We start from the raw sequence: 14,512 nt of genomic DNA on the forward strand, positions 1-14,512 counted from the left end.
GACCGACTATTACAACGTATAATTAATACAGTAAGAAATAAAAAATAAAATAATATAAAATTTATGTGTAACTAAATATTAAAGTGTATACACTAAAGACGATCAGAGGTGATTGCGCCAGTCGCATGTGTGTTAGGTTAAATTAAAATTAATTGAAATTTATGAGATAACTAAAACATGCATCTAAATTAAAATTCAATAGTTAACATTCACCAAGCCTAAACCATAAGATTTATTTGTCTTTTCTAATTTCATATACTTCAAAAGATTCTTTATTAATTATTTTGGTATTTTAGAATGGAGAATGGAAGAGAGGAGAATATTGAGAATATTAAAAATTGTATAAATACCAGTCAGGAAATTGATCTCATTCACTTCTTCTTCCCGATTTCCTGACTAATGTCTTTCGCATTTTTGTAACACCCGCAATATACACATACATACACACTCGCTATATAGACTTAAAGTCGATAACAAATTACATATTGTAAAAGGAAAAAAATCCAACTACGTATATTGATAATTTGTAAATTAAAATTAAATATGTATATGTATATACATTTTCTATATGTCAATTAAAACTATTTAATTCGCTCTCTCTTCACTCATAACCAGTCCCCAGATCACACTTGGCCCTTCCCGGATAATAGTTACTTAATTCTTTTACCAAAAAGGGAACATTGAGCGAATGTTCAGAAAAACAGCGTAATAGCGACATCCCGTAATTTAATTATCACTTTTAGGTGGAAGACACGCTGTATATATATATATATAGAGTGTGTCCTCCACCTAAAAGTGATCACCTCCTTTTTATCTTTTAAATTAAAAGAGATAGACTATCACAAATATATACGAAATTAAATGGCTTGAACTGAACTTTATTGTGAGTATAGTGATTACAAAATTTATCTGCATTTTTTGAAGAACGGAGAGATATGCATAATTTTTTTATAATAATGTAGATATTTTGATATAATAAAAGTTGTAGCACTGTTTGAAACGAATACAACGATGTATAATTTAATGTAAATATTTTACATATATGTATACGAGATTTTCCGGCTTGAAATATCACGGGCGACGTCTACCATTTCATTTTCGACCCTGCGATATAGCCAACTTCTGACTCGTACATTAGAAGTTGACAGTTGACATGTTGTCATGTATGTCATTTTATCATGATACTCATTGTCAGTGTACGAAAAATATAAATAGAAGCTTATGAATCAATATAATTATGGGACATTTAATAAATTATATGACACACATTGGCATAAACCACACAAACATAAACTTTAGAAACTAAAACTTAAATTATAACTTAGTAACTTTATTTTTTATATTTAATTTCATAAAATTTTTTAAATCAAATTAAACAAAAAATTCATTATTTTCTAATTTTAAACGATAGAACGACACAATAAATAACACAATATTAATATAATATTTTAGATAAGAACATTTTATAGAACATAACGTTTTTATAATAATTATGTACACACACAACATTAAAAGTACCTTATATCTAGGTACACAACATTAACATACATGGAGGAAAAACAAACTGAATCATGTAAATGTTCGAAATGGCCGCTGTCGCATCACTAAAATTTGCGAATTAATGAAGCTTGCACATTACGTCATTCTTCTACATTAATCGAGGCACATGCATTAATAATTCAACCACACAAGAAAACATGCGTCAAAGAATTATTAATGCATGTGCTTCGATTAATGTAAAAGAATTACGTAATGTACAAGCTTTATTAATTCGTAAATTCCAGCGATACTTGGATATAAATCATTCATACCACTACGTTTTTCAAAACAGATAAATCAATCACTATACTCACAATAAAGTTTAGTTCAAGCCATTTAATTTCGTATATATTTGTTATGCTCTATCTCTTTTAATTTAAAAGATAAAAGAGGGGTGGCCACTTCCAGGTGGGACACGCTGTATATATATATATAAAATATTTTTATATAAAACTAAAAACTTCAAATATCTTAGCTTAGTTCTTCACATATCTACATATTGCAATTTTATTTGCATTTGATTTCTAGTAAATTAAAATTATGAGTCGACAACTGCATTTATACCTTTTTGAAAGTGTTTCAAAAAACAATTGTTAATGTGATTTCTTTGATGCATAATGTAAATAATTATAAAATGGTTTTTTGCATAATACTTCACTATCAATTTCTATCTTAACAGACATGTAATATCATCCACAATAAAGAAAAAAATAATTCTTTTACATTTGTATTTAATTTTAATTGTTTTTCAAAATAAACTTTTCAATTGTATTATATCTTTAATCTAGATAAAAAATCTTCAGTATTTATTCGTTGTCTTGCTTAACAGAGATCTTACATGATATTCATAAAATGTAATAAATCTTAATTTAAACGTTAACTTTCTAAGCATATTTTATAATTAATTTCTCTAAATTAATTTGCTTATTATTTATAGAAGTTTATTAATAAAATTTTTTAAGCATTCTGTATATGTATATACGATTTTTTAGCAAATAGACAGCTTCTTTATCAACATCGACATCTCGTCGACCACAGCAATCTCTTCCTATTAATAACGCGAATATGTTTGTTTCTCGTAAGTTTTTCTCGTTGCACATTCGCCAGCCAGTTGTTTCTCGAATAAATAGCGGTATCACAATCATCGCAGATGCGTATTTTCTATTAAATCAATTATTTGGTTTTTTATAAGTCGAGTTTCTTCCGTTAATATGTGTGTATATTAAGTGAATAAGGGACAGTTCCTTTTTTGGTAAGAGAATTAAGTAACTCTATTATCTGGGAAGAGCCAGGTGTGATCTGAGGACTGGTTATGAGTGAAGAGAGAGCGAATTAAATAGTTTTAATTGACATATAGAAAATGTATATACATATATATATATATATATATATATATATATATATTTAATTTTAATTTACAAGTTATCAATATACATAGTTGGATTTTCTCCTTGTACAATATGCAATTTGTTATCGATCTTAAGACTTTTTTAATTGTTACGTCGAGTTGGTCTTCCGAACGTTCGCTCGATGGTCTCTTACCAAAAAGGGGACCGAACGTTCAGAAGATCAGCTCTGGACGTAACAATTAAAAAATATATTTACTTTAACTTTTTGCACCAAAGTTTCGTAACAATATTAACATATTAAATGTTTAATTAATTAAAAATTTAATTTAATATATATATATATATTTGCATCATGTTATATGTATTAAATTAGATATGTTAACTAAATGCCTAAAAAAAAATTGAATAAACTCGACAAACGCAAATATACAGAGTATCCTAAACCTACCACACCACTTATGGTCATAAAAGATTCCTAAAGTTATTTAGGAACAAATATAGAAACAAATATTCTAACATTAACATGTTGAGGCTATAGTAATTTTTGAATGAGACGCTTAATCAATCGTAAAGATGACCAATCGGATTGTTCAAAATTTGTACACTCTATCAAAACTAATAACATTTTATAATTAAAATACATGCTATGTTGAAAATTTTTAATGTAGTTTTAATACCTTTAATAATAATTTTAATGTTTTCAACAATCCGATTGGCCAACCTTAAACGCCATTCAAAGACTACTATATATGTGAAATTGTAATATTAGAATTTTGTCGTATTTCATGTTTATCCGCAGGAAAATTTTGTTGGACATGGTGATCTAAATGTTCGAGATCGTAAGAACTGCTGCGTGTAGAAAATTTGGAAACATATCGACAATTCCGACAGAAATGCTTTAATAGCAATCGCATAATTGTTTTTCTACACACAAATAGAATGAAAACACCGATATTTTTAATGATATCTAATATCATTCCACTAATTAAGATGTAGATCGTTGCTAAATTAATATCCGTAAGGAGCCAAAATTCCAACATTGTTACTATAATCCATTCTATGGTTATTATGACAAACAACATTATAAACAGTTTCAGGTAGAGATTGAACCTGCAAATAAATATAAGAATTTCTTTTATATATCTTCAAATTATGATATAGATGATTATAATATTATGCTTACAAATATTTTAAGGCTTTATAAAGATAAATAATTTGAAAAATCGTTATTATTTTACATTTTAAGATATACATAAAAGCAATAGAATAAATACTATTAACTTATTGTTAGTTAAATGAAAATAAGTTAAACAAATTTTAAGTTTAAAAAAAAAGAGAGTAAAACAAAAAGAAAAAAAGTTGTATCGTCTTCGGAAAAAATTTCAAGGAATGTAATTTTCATGCTAAGAAGATTAATAGATATAAATATTCATTTTGACTTTATTCTTATTGTTTACCACATATTTTCGAAAATAATAGTCACTATTAAGAAAATATGCGTGCAATTGAATAGCAGTGATATGTTTCTACAAAAAAATCTCATAAATATGAAAGCACATTGTCTAAAGTAAAAGAAACTAAAAATATTTAATTCTTTCTTGTAACAATAAATGTCAAACATAATCAAAAAATTAGTTTTGCAATGTGGTTCACAAATGAATACGGTGGTATGTATCTTATTAACAAGATAGACATTGTGTGTCAATATAGAGATGTTTATGTACGAACCACTTCTTGTTTTCATTATAACATCGGCTTTCTGAATCTCTAAGACGACGAGCTGTGTCTTTCTCATAGCGCGCAATCTTCAATGCTGTATGAATGGATAAGCAAATGTTACTAATAGTACAAATCGTACTCGGCCCGTAAACAAACAACAGCTCCGCCGCACCAACTGAAATAAAAATATAAAGCTTCTTAATTTATATCATATATTGCAAATAAACACAAAACATACCTTTACTTATAATATAAATTTTTAGAAAGATAAATAGAAAATTAAATAGGTAATTAATAGAATTATGTTGACAACGATGTACGCACTTACAACTAAACCAACATGTATCAACGTTAAATCCCGGTCGGAAGCTTTCTGGCACGCTGGGAACGAATTCCATGATGATACAGATGATAGTGAGAATAAAGGGACCTCCCCACGCAATAATAGAATATAATAACTTTTTCCTCTTTTTTAGATGTTTTTCTAACGAGAGGATATTTCTGCAAACACACATTAAAATAAATATGTTTTTGATTAAGGAGTGTTTAATATTATTTGCGTCATGAATATTTTATTTGTTAATTTAATTATTAGTATGTTTTTATTTTAGTCGCAATCTTTTAAAGAATATTTTTTGTTTACTTTTGTATCTAAATATATTGTGCAGATATAATCTGAACGCATACGTTAATATATCGCAAATGAATATTTTATTCTGTTACGTAGGATTGTATAATATAAATCCCAATCTTATATGAAATTTAATTTATATTGTAAATAATGCATACTATACAAAACGTACGTGATATATTTACCTAAATGTCCACCAGATATCGAAACTCATTAAACTTAACCAGAATTGACTTGTTAGAGAGGTAAAATAGTTGATAAATCCTGCAATAATAGAGAATATTTGAAATGAACAATATTTTAGAGTGTACTTCAAAATGAATGATAATTGGCAAATTAAAAATTAGGTGTATTAAAAAAAATTTCATTAAGAATTGTTCATTAAAAACTTATAAAAATTTATGAAGAATAACAAAAATACAAATAAATTAGTAAAATGTATACACAGCATTTAGTGCATTATTATATTATTTGGTTATACGGTACCGCTTGCAATACAGATGAAATATTTCTTGTAGATTAACAGGCTCAGTAATTCACATATATTAGAAATAATTACCATACTGCTGTATCTACGCAACATAAAACTATGTATACTATTCAGTTCTGGCAATATATAGTATACCAGGAATATTATTAGCGTACACGTCAAGGTTACTATAATGTCGCTCAGGATTAAAATATTCATTGTATCTGTTAATGAAATAGTTTGATCTAATATTTTGCTTAAGATTCCTTTTAAAGTCTTCAAGCAGGTATCCATATCAACATCATCATAATAATCATGATGCACAATGGTCCAACAATAGTATGTATCGTTGGATAATGAGTCAACGTAGGGAACATATAGAATATCGTTTTTGAACAAAATGTCTTCATTGTATTCAAAATTGTTATAAAACTCGACAGGTATAATTTCGGTATTCTTTGGACATGTCCCTTGAAAAATCACATCAGATACTTTGCTTTCTTTTTCATACACAGGCTGCAACGTTTCGTTCCAGAAGCTATATATATTTGAGGATGTGAAAACATATTCAGTTGTTTCATTACTGCAATTGTAAGAGGTCTTTGTGTCATCATCAAAAACACAATAATGAAAAATGCAAGTAACATTGTTGCTTGTCTCGTATGGAATGATGTAATTTTCATTGTCATTTTCATTACTGGAATAATTTTCATTGTCATTTTCATTTCTGAAATAATTTTCATTGTCATTTTCAATACTGGAATAATTTTCGTTATCGATCTTTGTAAAATCTGCTCGTAGCTCCCTTATTCGTATTTGATTACGTCTATCAAGATATTTCGCATAATGCACGGATAATTTATTCTGAATCGAATCATTATCTTTGTGACCGTTATTTCTCGAATTAATATGGGATATATTCTCAGCATTTTCGTAATCCATAATGTAATTTTTGTGCAAATTGTATCGATTGAAAACCGCGTGTTTGTCACTTTCAGTTAAATTCACGCTAAGTTTGTTTCTCACTATCAAATTATTATCCTGCTTGTTGTCAATCGTAAAATTCCGCAGAGGCTTTGTAGATGAAGCGGAGAACACCAAAAGTGCACAACACCAAAGTACAAAGCTTTTATCGCACATTGTCAATAATTTGTGAAATTAATTTGGTTTTTTTGGCGGCAATTTTTATTATAATATCTTATGGCTGCAAAAATGAATTACGGAAATGAGAATGCGCATCTGCGATGATATTTTTACGGCTACGACGCTATTTTCTCGAGAACCAACTGATCGTGAATGTACAACGAGAGAAACTGACAAGAGACACACATATTCGCGCAATACATGAGAAGAGATTGCCGTAGTCGGCGAATTGTGTATAATAATTAAGAAGCAAACTACGTATTGAGAAGTCATGTATAGGATGCATAACGTTATTAATAAACTTTTATAAATATTAGGCCAATTAATTTAACGATATTATATCCGATATTATTTTTATTTATATTAAAGATGTGATAGGATTGAATAGTTAGAAAAACATTTAAAATCAACTACGAATGTAAAAAAGAAATATTTTTTTCTTTATTTTAGATGATAATATGTCTGATAAGATAGAAATTGATGATGAGAAATGTTATGCAAAAGACCGGTTTATAATTATTTACATTATGCATAAGAAAAATCACGTTAAAAATTATTTTTAAAACATTTCACATCATCAAGGTATGTTGATGCAATTGTCGGTATTCTCGACTTATAATTTTTATTTATTTGTGAATAAAATGCAAATAAAATTGCAAAATATAAATATGTGAAAAAAAATATTAAGATGTTTAAAGTTTTTTAGTATTATAAAACATTACATATGTATATAAAAACATTACATATATGTATATATGTGTACAGAGTATGCGATTTTATAAAAAAACCTTTTTTGTATAGATAGAACGGATCAAACTGCAAAAGAATTTTACATCATTTTACGATTTTTGCAATAATTATTTTTACTTTTACTTTATTTTTGCAACAGTACTCACGTAAATTGGTGGATCTCTTTAAAAAATTTTTTTTTTTTTAATTAATTCAATAATTATTACAAAAATCACAAAACGATTTCAAACATTTTTATTCCCGAATGTTGCCAACCTAAAGGCTTGGCAGAAGACGAAAAGATTTTTTGCTCAGTTTGATTCACTTAACATAATTTTATATACATATAACTATTAACTATCAGACATATTATCATCTACAATAAAGAAAAAAAAATATTTCTTTTTTACATTCATAGTTGATTTTAATGCTTTTCAAACTAAACTCTTCAATCGTATCACACCCTTAAATAAAAAATATTCATTTTTTATCCGTTGTCTTGCTCAATAAAAATGATCTTATATAATATTTAGCAAATGTAATAAATTTTAGTTTAAACATTAACTTTCTAAACATACTTTATAATATCGCTAAATTAATTCGCTTAATGTTTGTAGAAGTTCATTAATAAAGTTTTTTATGGATTTTATTCATGACTTCCTAATACGTAGTTTGCTTCTTAATTATCATCGACAATTCGTCGACGACGACAATCTCTTCTCATGTATTGCGCGAATATGTGTGTCTCTTGTCAGTTTCTCTCGTTGTACATTCACGATCAGTTGGTTCTCGAGAAAATAGCGTCGTAGCCGTAAAAATATCATCGCAGATGCGCATTCTCATTTCCGTAATTCATTTTTGCAGCCATAAGATATTATAATAAAAATTGCCGCCAAAAAAACCAAATTAATTTCACAAATTATTGACAATGTGCGATAAAAGCTTTGTACTTTGGTGTTGTGTACTTCTGGTGTTCTTCGTTTCATCTACAAAGCCTCTGCGGAATTTTATAATTGACAACAAGGACGATAATTCAATGTTAAGAAACGAGCTTCACTCGAATTTCACAGAATATGACAACAAGACGATTTTCAATCGATACAATTTGCGCAAAAATTTTACCATGGATTATAAACATGCTCAGGATGTGTTCCGTATTAATTCGAGAAGTCGCAAAGATAATGATTCGATTCACAATGAATTCCCCGTGCATTATGTGAAATATCATGACAAACGTAATCAAATGCGAAGGGAGCTGCGAGCGAATTTTACAAACGTCGACAACAAAAATTATTCCAATAATAAAAATGACAATAAAAATTACATCGTTCCATACGAGGCGAACGACAATTATACTTACGTTCGTCTTTGTTGTCCTCTCGGTGCTCGTTATCAATTATCTCGCAATTGCATTACCGAAGGGCCTGAATATGTTTTCGCAGATGTATATAAGTTATGGAGCGAAACAAATATACGGGTTGAATATAAAAAATTGGATGAAATGTTTCAACTAATTGTTCAAGATCCGTGCCCAAAAGATGCCGAAATTGTACGAGTCAGTTTTAATAACGAGAGTGTGTTTTATAAATACTTTTTTCTCGAAAACGGCACTTTATATCTTCCCTACTTTGACCAATTCGTTGAATCAACTTCTTATTGTCTGGCTATTATAAATGATGTAGTTGATGCCGTTATCTGCTTAAAGACTTTAACAGAAGCCGTAAGAAAACACGATAATACGTATTATATCATTGATCAGTCAGAAGAAGTTGTATTAGAAATTTTGGACTGGATTTACATTATAATCTCCTTGCTGTGTATGCTGGCATTATTCCTGATATATTGTATACCAAAGCTTAATAATATACATAGTTTCATGTTGCGTAGATATAGCAGTATGATATTTATCTATCACATGAGCAATCTACTGAAGAAACTAATCGACATGCAACTTCCATATTCTATGTGCATTGCAAGTGGTAAAATATAGTAAATCATGTAATAATATAGTCAATGCAGTATATACATTTGATTTGTGTATACTCTTGTTATTCTTTATAAAATTTTTTATAAATTCTTTTGAAAAATTAAAGACTTTTCTTTGTACACAAAAATGTACATAATTTGCCAATTATTATTTATTTTAAAGTACACTCTCTAAAATATTATTTAATTTAAATGTCGTTTATTGTTGCAGCTTTAGTCAATTATTTCAGCTCTTTAGCAGCTTTCTTTTGGTTAAGTGTAATGAGTTTTGATATGTGGTGGACATTTAGGTAAATATATTAAGTAATTATTATATTAAGTTTTTCATATTATACATACATAATTTATAATATAAATTAAATTTCATATATGACTAGAATTTATGTTACACAATAGAACTCGATAGAATAAAATATTTGTCTGTGATATATAAATGTGAAGATTATATTTATAATATATGTATTTAAAGTAAGACATATTATTATGATATTTTGCATTAATACGAAAAAATATTATATTATGTGTATATGTGTGTGCGTGTGTGCGTGTGTTTGCGTGTGTATGTTTGCTAATTGATTTAATAAAAATACTTACTTGATTTTCTATAAAACAATAATTTTTGTGTGACATGGGTAAATACGGATTTTAGGAGATTTCTTCTTAATAATCTTGACTTTGACATATTTTGTTAAGGTGTAATGAGTAGCGTTTCCTGAATAATGTTCAAAAAGTTCTAGTTTATTGTTTATTAATAATTGTTAAAAAAAATATGGTCATAGATAATATGATTTTTTAATACCATATACATTCAATAAAAGCGAATTTTAATACATTTTTTAATTTACGTTTTAATTAAACGCGCAGGTAATGGAGCCACTGCGGCCCATCCCCTGCATTAACAATCCCGAAAAAATTAAATTAACTTTATTTTAAGAAAATTGAATTTTTCATTTTTTTTTTTTTAATGAGATAGTTTAGTCAGTTTTTTCAGGAGTGCAGAGAGAAGGATGAAGCCTCACTTTCGGCAAAGTGTTTGCTTAACCTTTTTACAGTTTATCCCAAGTCTGACTCAAAATAACAGTTTCCTTTTATAACATAATATCCAGAGATTGTAGGAACGTCTGAACCAATAAATTAAAACTAAAACACTGTACTTTTTAACAATTAATTATAATAATGATTAAAATTACTTTTGGCGCCTATCTAAACATTCTATTGTAAAAAAATGATTTTTTCTTGAAATTACAAAAAATATAAAAAGCAATCATTAATTACGTATATTAATTATAAATGATATTTTGGGTTTCTAAGAATGCTGATCGCATTTAATACTTGTTCTTTTAATTGTAATATTTTTTTATTAAGCAACGAATAACGGCTAAAATCTTTTGTACATTACTCAGTCATAACTTTAACAACATGTGTCAAGATTATTGGAAAGAAATATCATAATATGCAGATTTATCTTTCATATACGTAGTTACGTAAGACAGATTTTTAAGCATCTTAACCAAAAACATATTTATTTTATCGTTCATTTACATTCCAAATTTTTATTTGTTACTAATTATAAAGTGTAAACTGCACTTTGCAGAAATGTTCACTCGTTACAAAAAAATATGAAACAACAAGGGAAGAAAAAATTCCTATATTCTATCATTGGTTGGGGAGGTCCCGTCATTTTTTGTATTATTTGTATCATTATGGAAATCGTTCCCAGCGTGCCAGAAAGCCTCCAACCAAAACTTATTGTCAATATGTGTCTTTTTCATTGTAAGTGTATATTGCCATTAACATAATTCTATTAATTTATTTAATTATCCACTCATCCATCAGAAAATTTATATTAAAAGTAAAAGTATGTTTTGTGTATACTTGTAACGTATGATATAATTTAAGAAGTTTATTTTTTATTTCAGTTAGTACGTCGAAACTGTTCTATATTTACGGGCCCATAACTACTTGTGCTAGTATTAGCATTTTCTTATCCATTTACACAGCACTGAAGATTATGCAGTATGAGAAGGACACAGCTCGTCATCTTAAAGATACAGAAAGCCGATGTTATAATGAAAACAAAAAATGGTTTGTACATAAACATTTTTATATTGACATACAGTGTCTATTTTGTTAATAAGATTAATGCTATTGTATTCATTTGTGAACTGCGTGGCAAAATAATTTTTTGTACATGTTTGACATTTATTGTCGCAAGAAAGAATGAAATATTTTTAGATTCTTTTACTTTAGATAATGTGTTTTTATATTTATGAGATTTTTGTATATATTACCGTTATTTAATCGCACGCATATCTTTTTAATAGTATCTATCTGTTATTATTAAAAATATATGATAATCAAGAAGAATAAAGTCAAGATGAATATATATATCTATTAATCCTTTTAGCACGAAAATCTTTCTTTGAAGTTTTTTTCCAAAATAGGAACAACTTTTTCTTTGTCTTTTTCTCTTTCTCTCTCTTTTTAAACTTGAAGTTTATTTTATTAAATCATTTTTCTTTAACTAAATTAATAGTATATATTATATTGTATTTTATATATCTGAAAATGTAAAGTAATTACAATTTTTTGAATTTTTTAAATTATTATTATAAAGCAATAGAATATTCATAAGCATGATATTATTAAAATATATTATAATTTTATGATACATAAAAGAAATTCTTATATTTATTTGCAGGTTCAATTTGTATATAAACTTGTTTATAATAGTATTTCTCATATTGGCCACAAAAAGAATTGTATCAACAACGATTTTTTGGCTATTTAAGGATTATGCAGGAATGATCTACATTATTTTAAATATATTAGATGTCATTCAAAATGTCGGTATTTTCATTATATTTGTGTGTAAGAAAACTATTATGCAATTGCTATTCAAGCATTTCTACCAGAATTGCCGATATTTTTCCAACTTTTTTACACGCAGCAGTTCTTACAATCTTGAACATGTAAATCACCATGTCAAACAAAATAATCTTATAGACAAATATCAGATACAACAAAAATTTTAATATTATAATTTTGAGGATATAGTAGAATGGCGTTTAAAATTGAACATTCGGATTGTTGAAAATATTAAAATTATTATTAAAGTTAATTAAACCATATTATAAATTCTCAACATAGTATGTATTTCTGTTATAAAATATGTTGAGAATTTATAATGTAGTTATAAAATATTAATAATTTTGATAGAGCGCGCGAGTTTTTAACAATTTGATTGGTCATAGTTAAATACTTCTCACTCAAAAATTACTATACTCTCAACATTTTAATATTAGGATATTTGTTTCTAAATAACTGTAGGAATCTGTTATTAGCATAGGTGGTGCGGTAGGTTTAAGATACTCTGTACATTTGCCTCTGTTAAGTTTATCCAATTTTTTTTGGCGCATTCAGTTAGTAGTAGCATATTTAATTTGATACATATAATAAAATGCAAATGTATGTATTAAACTAAATCTTCAATTATTTGAAATCAAACATTTAATATGTTAATATTGTTATTAATGTTTGATGCAAAAAATTATATTAAATATATTTTTGAATAAAGTAACATAGCTGTAACTGCAGATGGAATTAAACGATAATTAAAATGTTATTTATTCTATTTTATTTCATTTTTACAACCTTTTCTATTTGCATCTACTTAAATTTAATAAGATTAAATATAATATAAATATAAATATATAATATTCTTTTTATAAATTCAAGAGAGCTTTATTTTATAAATAAATATATAAATAATCATAATTATTTTACATGTTATTAAAACATAGCACATAAAATAATAATGATTATATATTTAAATAATAATAATTTCTAACCTAATATATGATTATATATATATAGATATACATATATATATATATATATATATATATATATATATATATACACAACACAATATATAAAACATATATATATATATATAGTTTGATTGAACATTTGATTATTAATATTCAATATAAAATATATAAAAAATTTTCAAGTATAAAATCTGTCTTTTAAATATTAATTTAAATATTATATTTAATAGTTTATGTAAAATTATGTTAAAATAAGGTATAAAATATCTCGTATACTATTAAATTTCTGGCCATCATACTCTTGTAATGAAAAATATTGCCAGAAAGCGATTTGATGTAGAGAAAATACATACATAGTTGTCTTTAAGAAAAAAAATGTATAAATGTAGGGATGTTACAAATTTAAGAAAAAAATATATGACTGCTTGTCCTTTTTTTCTTAAATACAACAATGTATTTTGTTTATATCAATTGACATTTCTTATTATTTTGTGTCTAAAAGTATAAAGGTAGGATAATTGAAAAATGAATATTTTACAAGACGTTTAGCAGCTCACGTAAAATTATGTTGAGCAATAATATTCTATATCGTCTTGCGATTTTCGCAATAATTATTAAAAAGTTAATTAAAAATGATCAACCAATTTACCATTTATCAAGTTAGCCAAAGAGATGCAGCGGCTAAGCACAGCGGAGCGTGATCCAACCACGAGACGATTTCTAATGCTAGAGCTAAAAGAAATTATACGGAATTGTATCACGTGTATCCTTGCGGAAAGCAAGCAGAGTAAACCAAAGGGATTTTTGAATCCGATAAAAAAAGGAGAAGTTCGATTAGACACCTACCACATCGATCATATGGGGCCGCTCCCCTCCATTAAAAAAGATTATAAACACATATTTGTCGTGATAAACGCCTTTTCTAAATTTGTATGTCTATACGCAACGAGAACTACAAATACTAAAAAGAGGTCTTAGATAGATTAACTAAGCAGTTATTTTCTGGAATCCCCGGAGGATAATCTCTGATCGTGGAACGGCTTTTACATCAAACGATTTTTCCGAGTATTGTATTAAGGAAAAGATGAAGCATATATTAATTAGCACCGGAGTA

General features: G+C 26.9%; 2 protein-coding genes across 3 annotated transcripts in view; one reads left to right on the plus strand and one right to left on the minus strand.

The window, feature by feature from the left end:
• Positions 1-7,039, minus strand: part of LOC140671481 (uncharacterized) — an 85,571-nt gene extending 78,532 nt beyond the window's left edge. The window contains exons 1-5 of one of the 2 annotated variants that reach the window (XM_072902810.1): positions 5,725-7,039; positions 5,424-5,502; positions 4,936-5,108; positions 4,617-4,782; positions 2,141-3,998 (exon numbers count right to left, since the gene is read on the minus strand). In XM_072902810.1, the coding sequence (XP_072758911.1) occupies positions 3,632-3,998; positions 4,617-4,782; positions 4,936-5,108; positions 5,424-5,502; positions 5,725-6,847 (1,908 nt within the window). In that variant the 5' untranslated portion in view covers positions 6,848-7,039 and the 3' untranslated portion in view covers positions 2,141-3,631. Of the gene's footprint in view, positions 1-2,140; positions 3,999-4,616; positions 4,783-4,935; positions 5,109-5,423; positions 5,503-5,724 lie in introns of those variants that run through there. The other variant, XM_072902811.1, reaches the window with a different exon arrangement.
• A 1,253-nt stretch (positions 7,040-8,292) lies between these two features.
• LOC140670992 (probable G-protein coupled receptor Mth-like 3) lies at positions 8,293-13,014 on the plus strand. Its single transcript, XM_072901953.1, has 5 exons — positions 8,293-9,558; positions 9,777-9,855; positions 11,160-11,338; positions 11,485-11,650; positions 12,267-13,014. Exons 1-5 carry the CDS (start codon positions 8,508-8,510, stop codon positions 12,598-12,600), a joined length of 1,809 nt encoding a protein of 602 aa, XP_072758054.1. The 5' UTR covers positions 8,293-8,507; the 3' UTR covers positions 12,601-13,014.
• Positions 13,015-14,512: the final 1,498 nt, after the last annotated feature.

Source organism: Anoplolepis gracilipes, chromosome 11 (assembly GCF_047496725.1).
Source record: "Anoplolepis gracilipes chromosome 11, ASM4749672v1, whole genome shotgun sequence".
Taxonomy (NCBI): Eukaryota; Metazoa; Arthropoda; class Insecta; order Hymenoptera; family Formicidae; genus Anoplolepis; species Anoplolepis gracilipes.

Coding starts and splice junctions, on each gene's coding strand:
- LOC140670992 (XM_072901953.1), top strand. CDS start 8,508: ATGTGCGATAAAAGCTTTGTACTTTGGTGTTGTGTACTTCTGGTGTTC. Junction 9,856..11,159: donor GATATGTGGTGGACATTTAG/GTAAATATATTA, acceptor TGCACTTTGCAG/AAATGTTCACTCGTTACAAA. Junction 11,651..12,266: donor TATAATGAAAACAAAAAATG/GTTTGTACATAA, acceptor ATTTATTTGCAG/GTTCAATTTGTATATAAACT.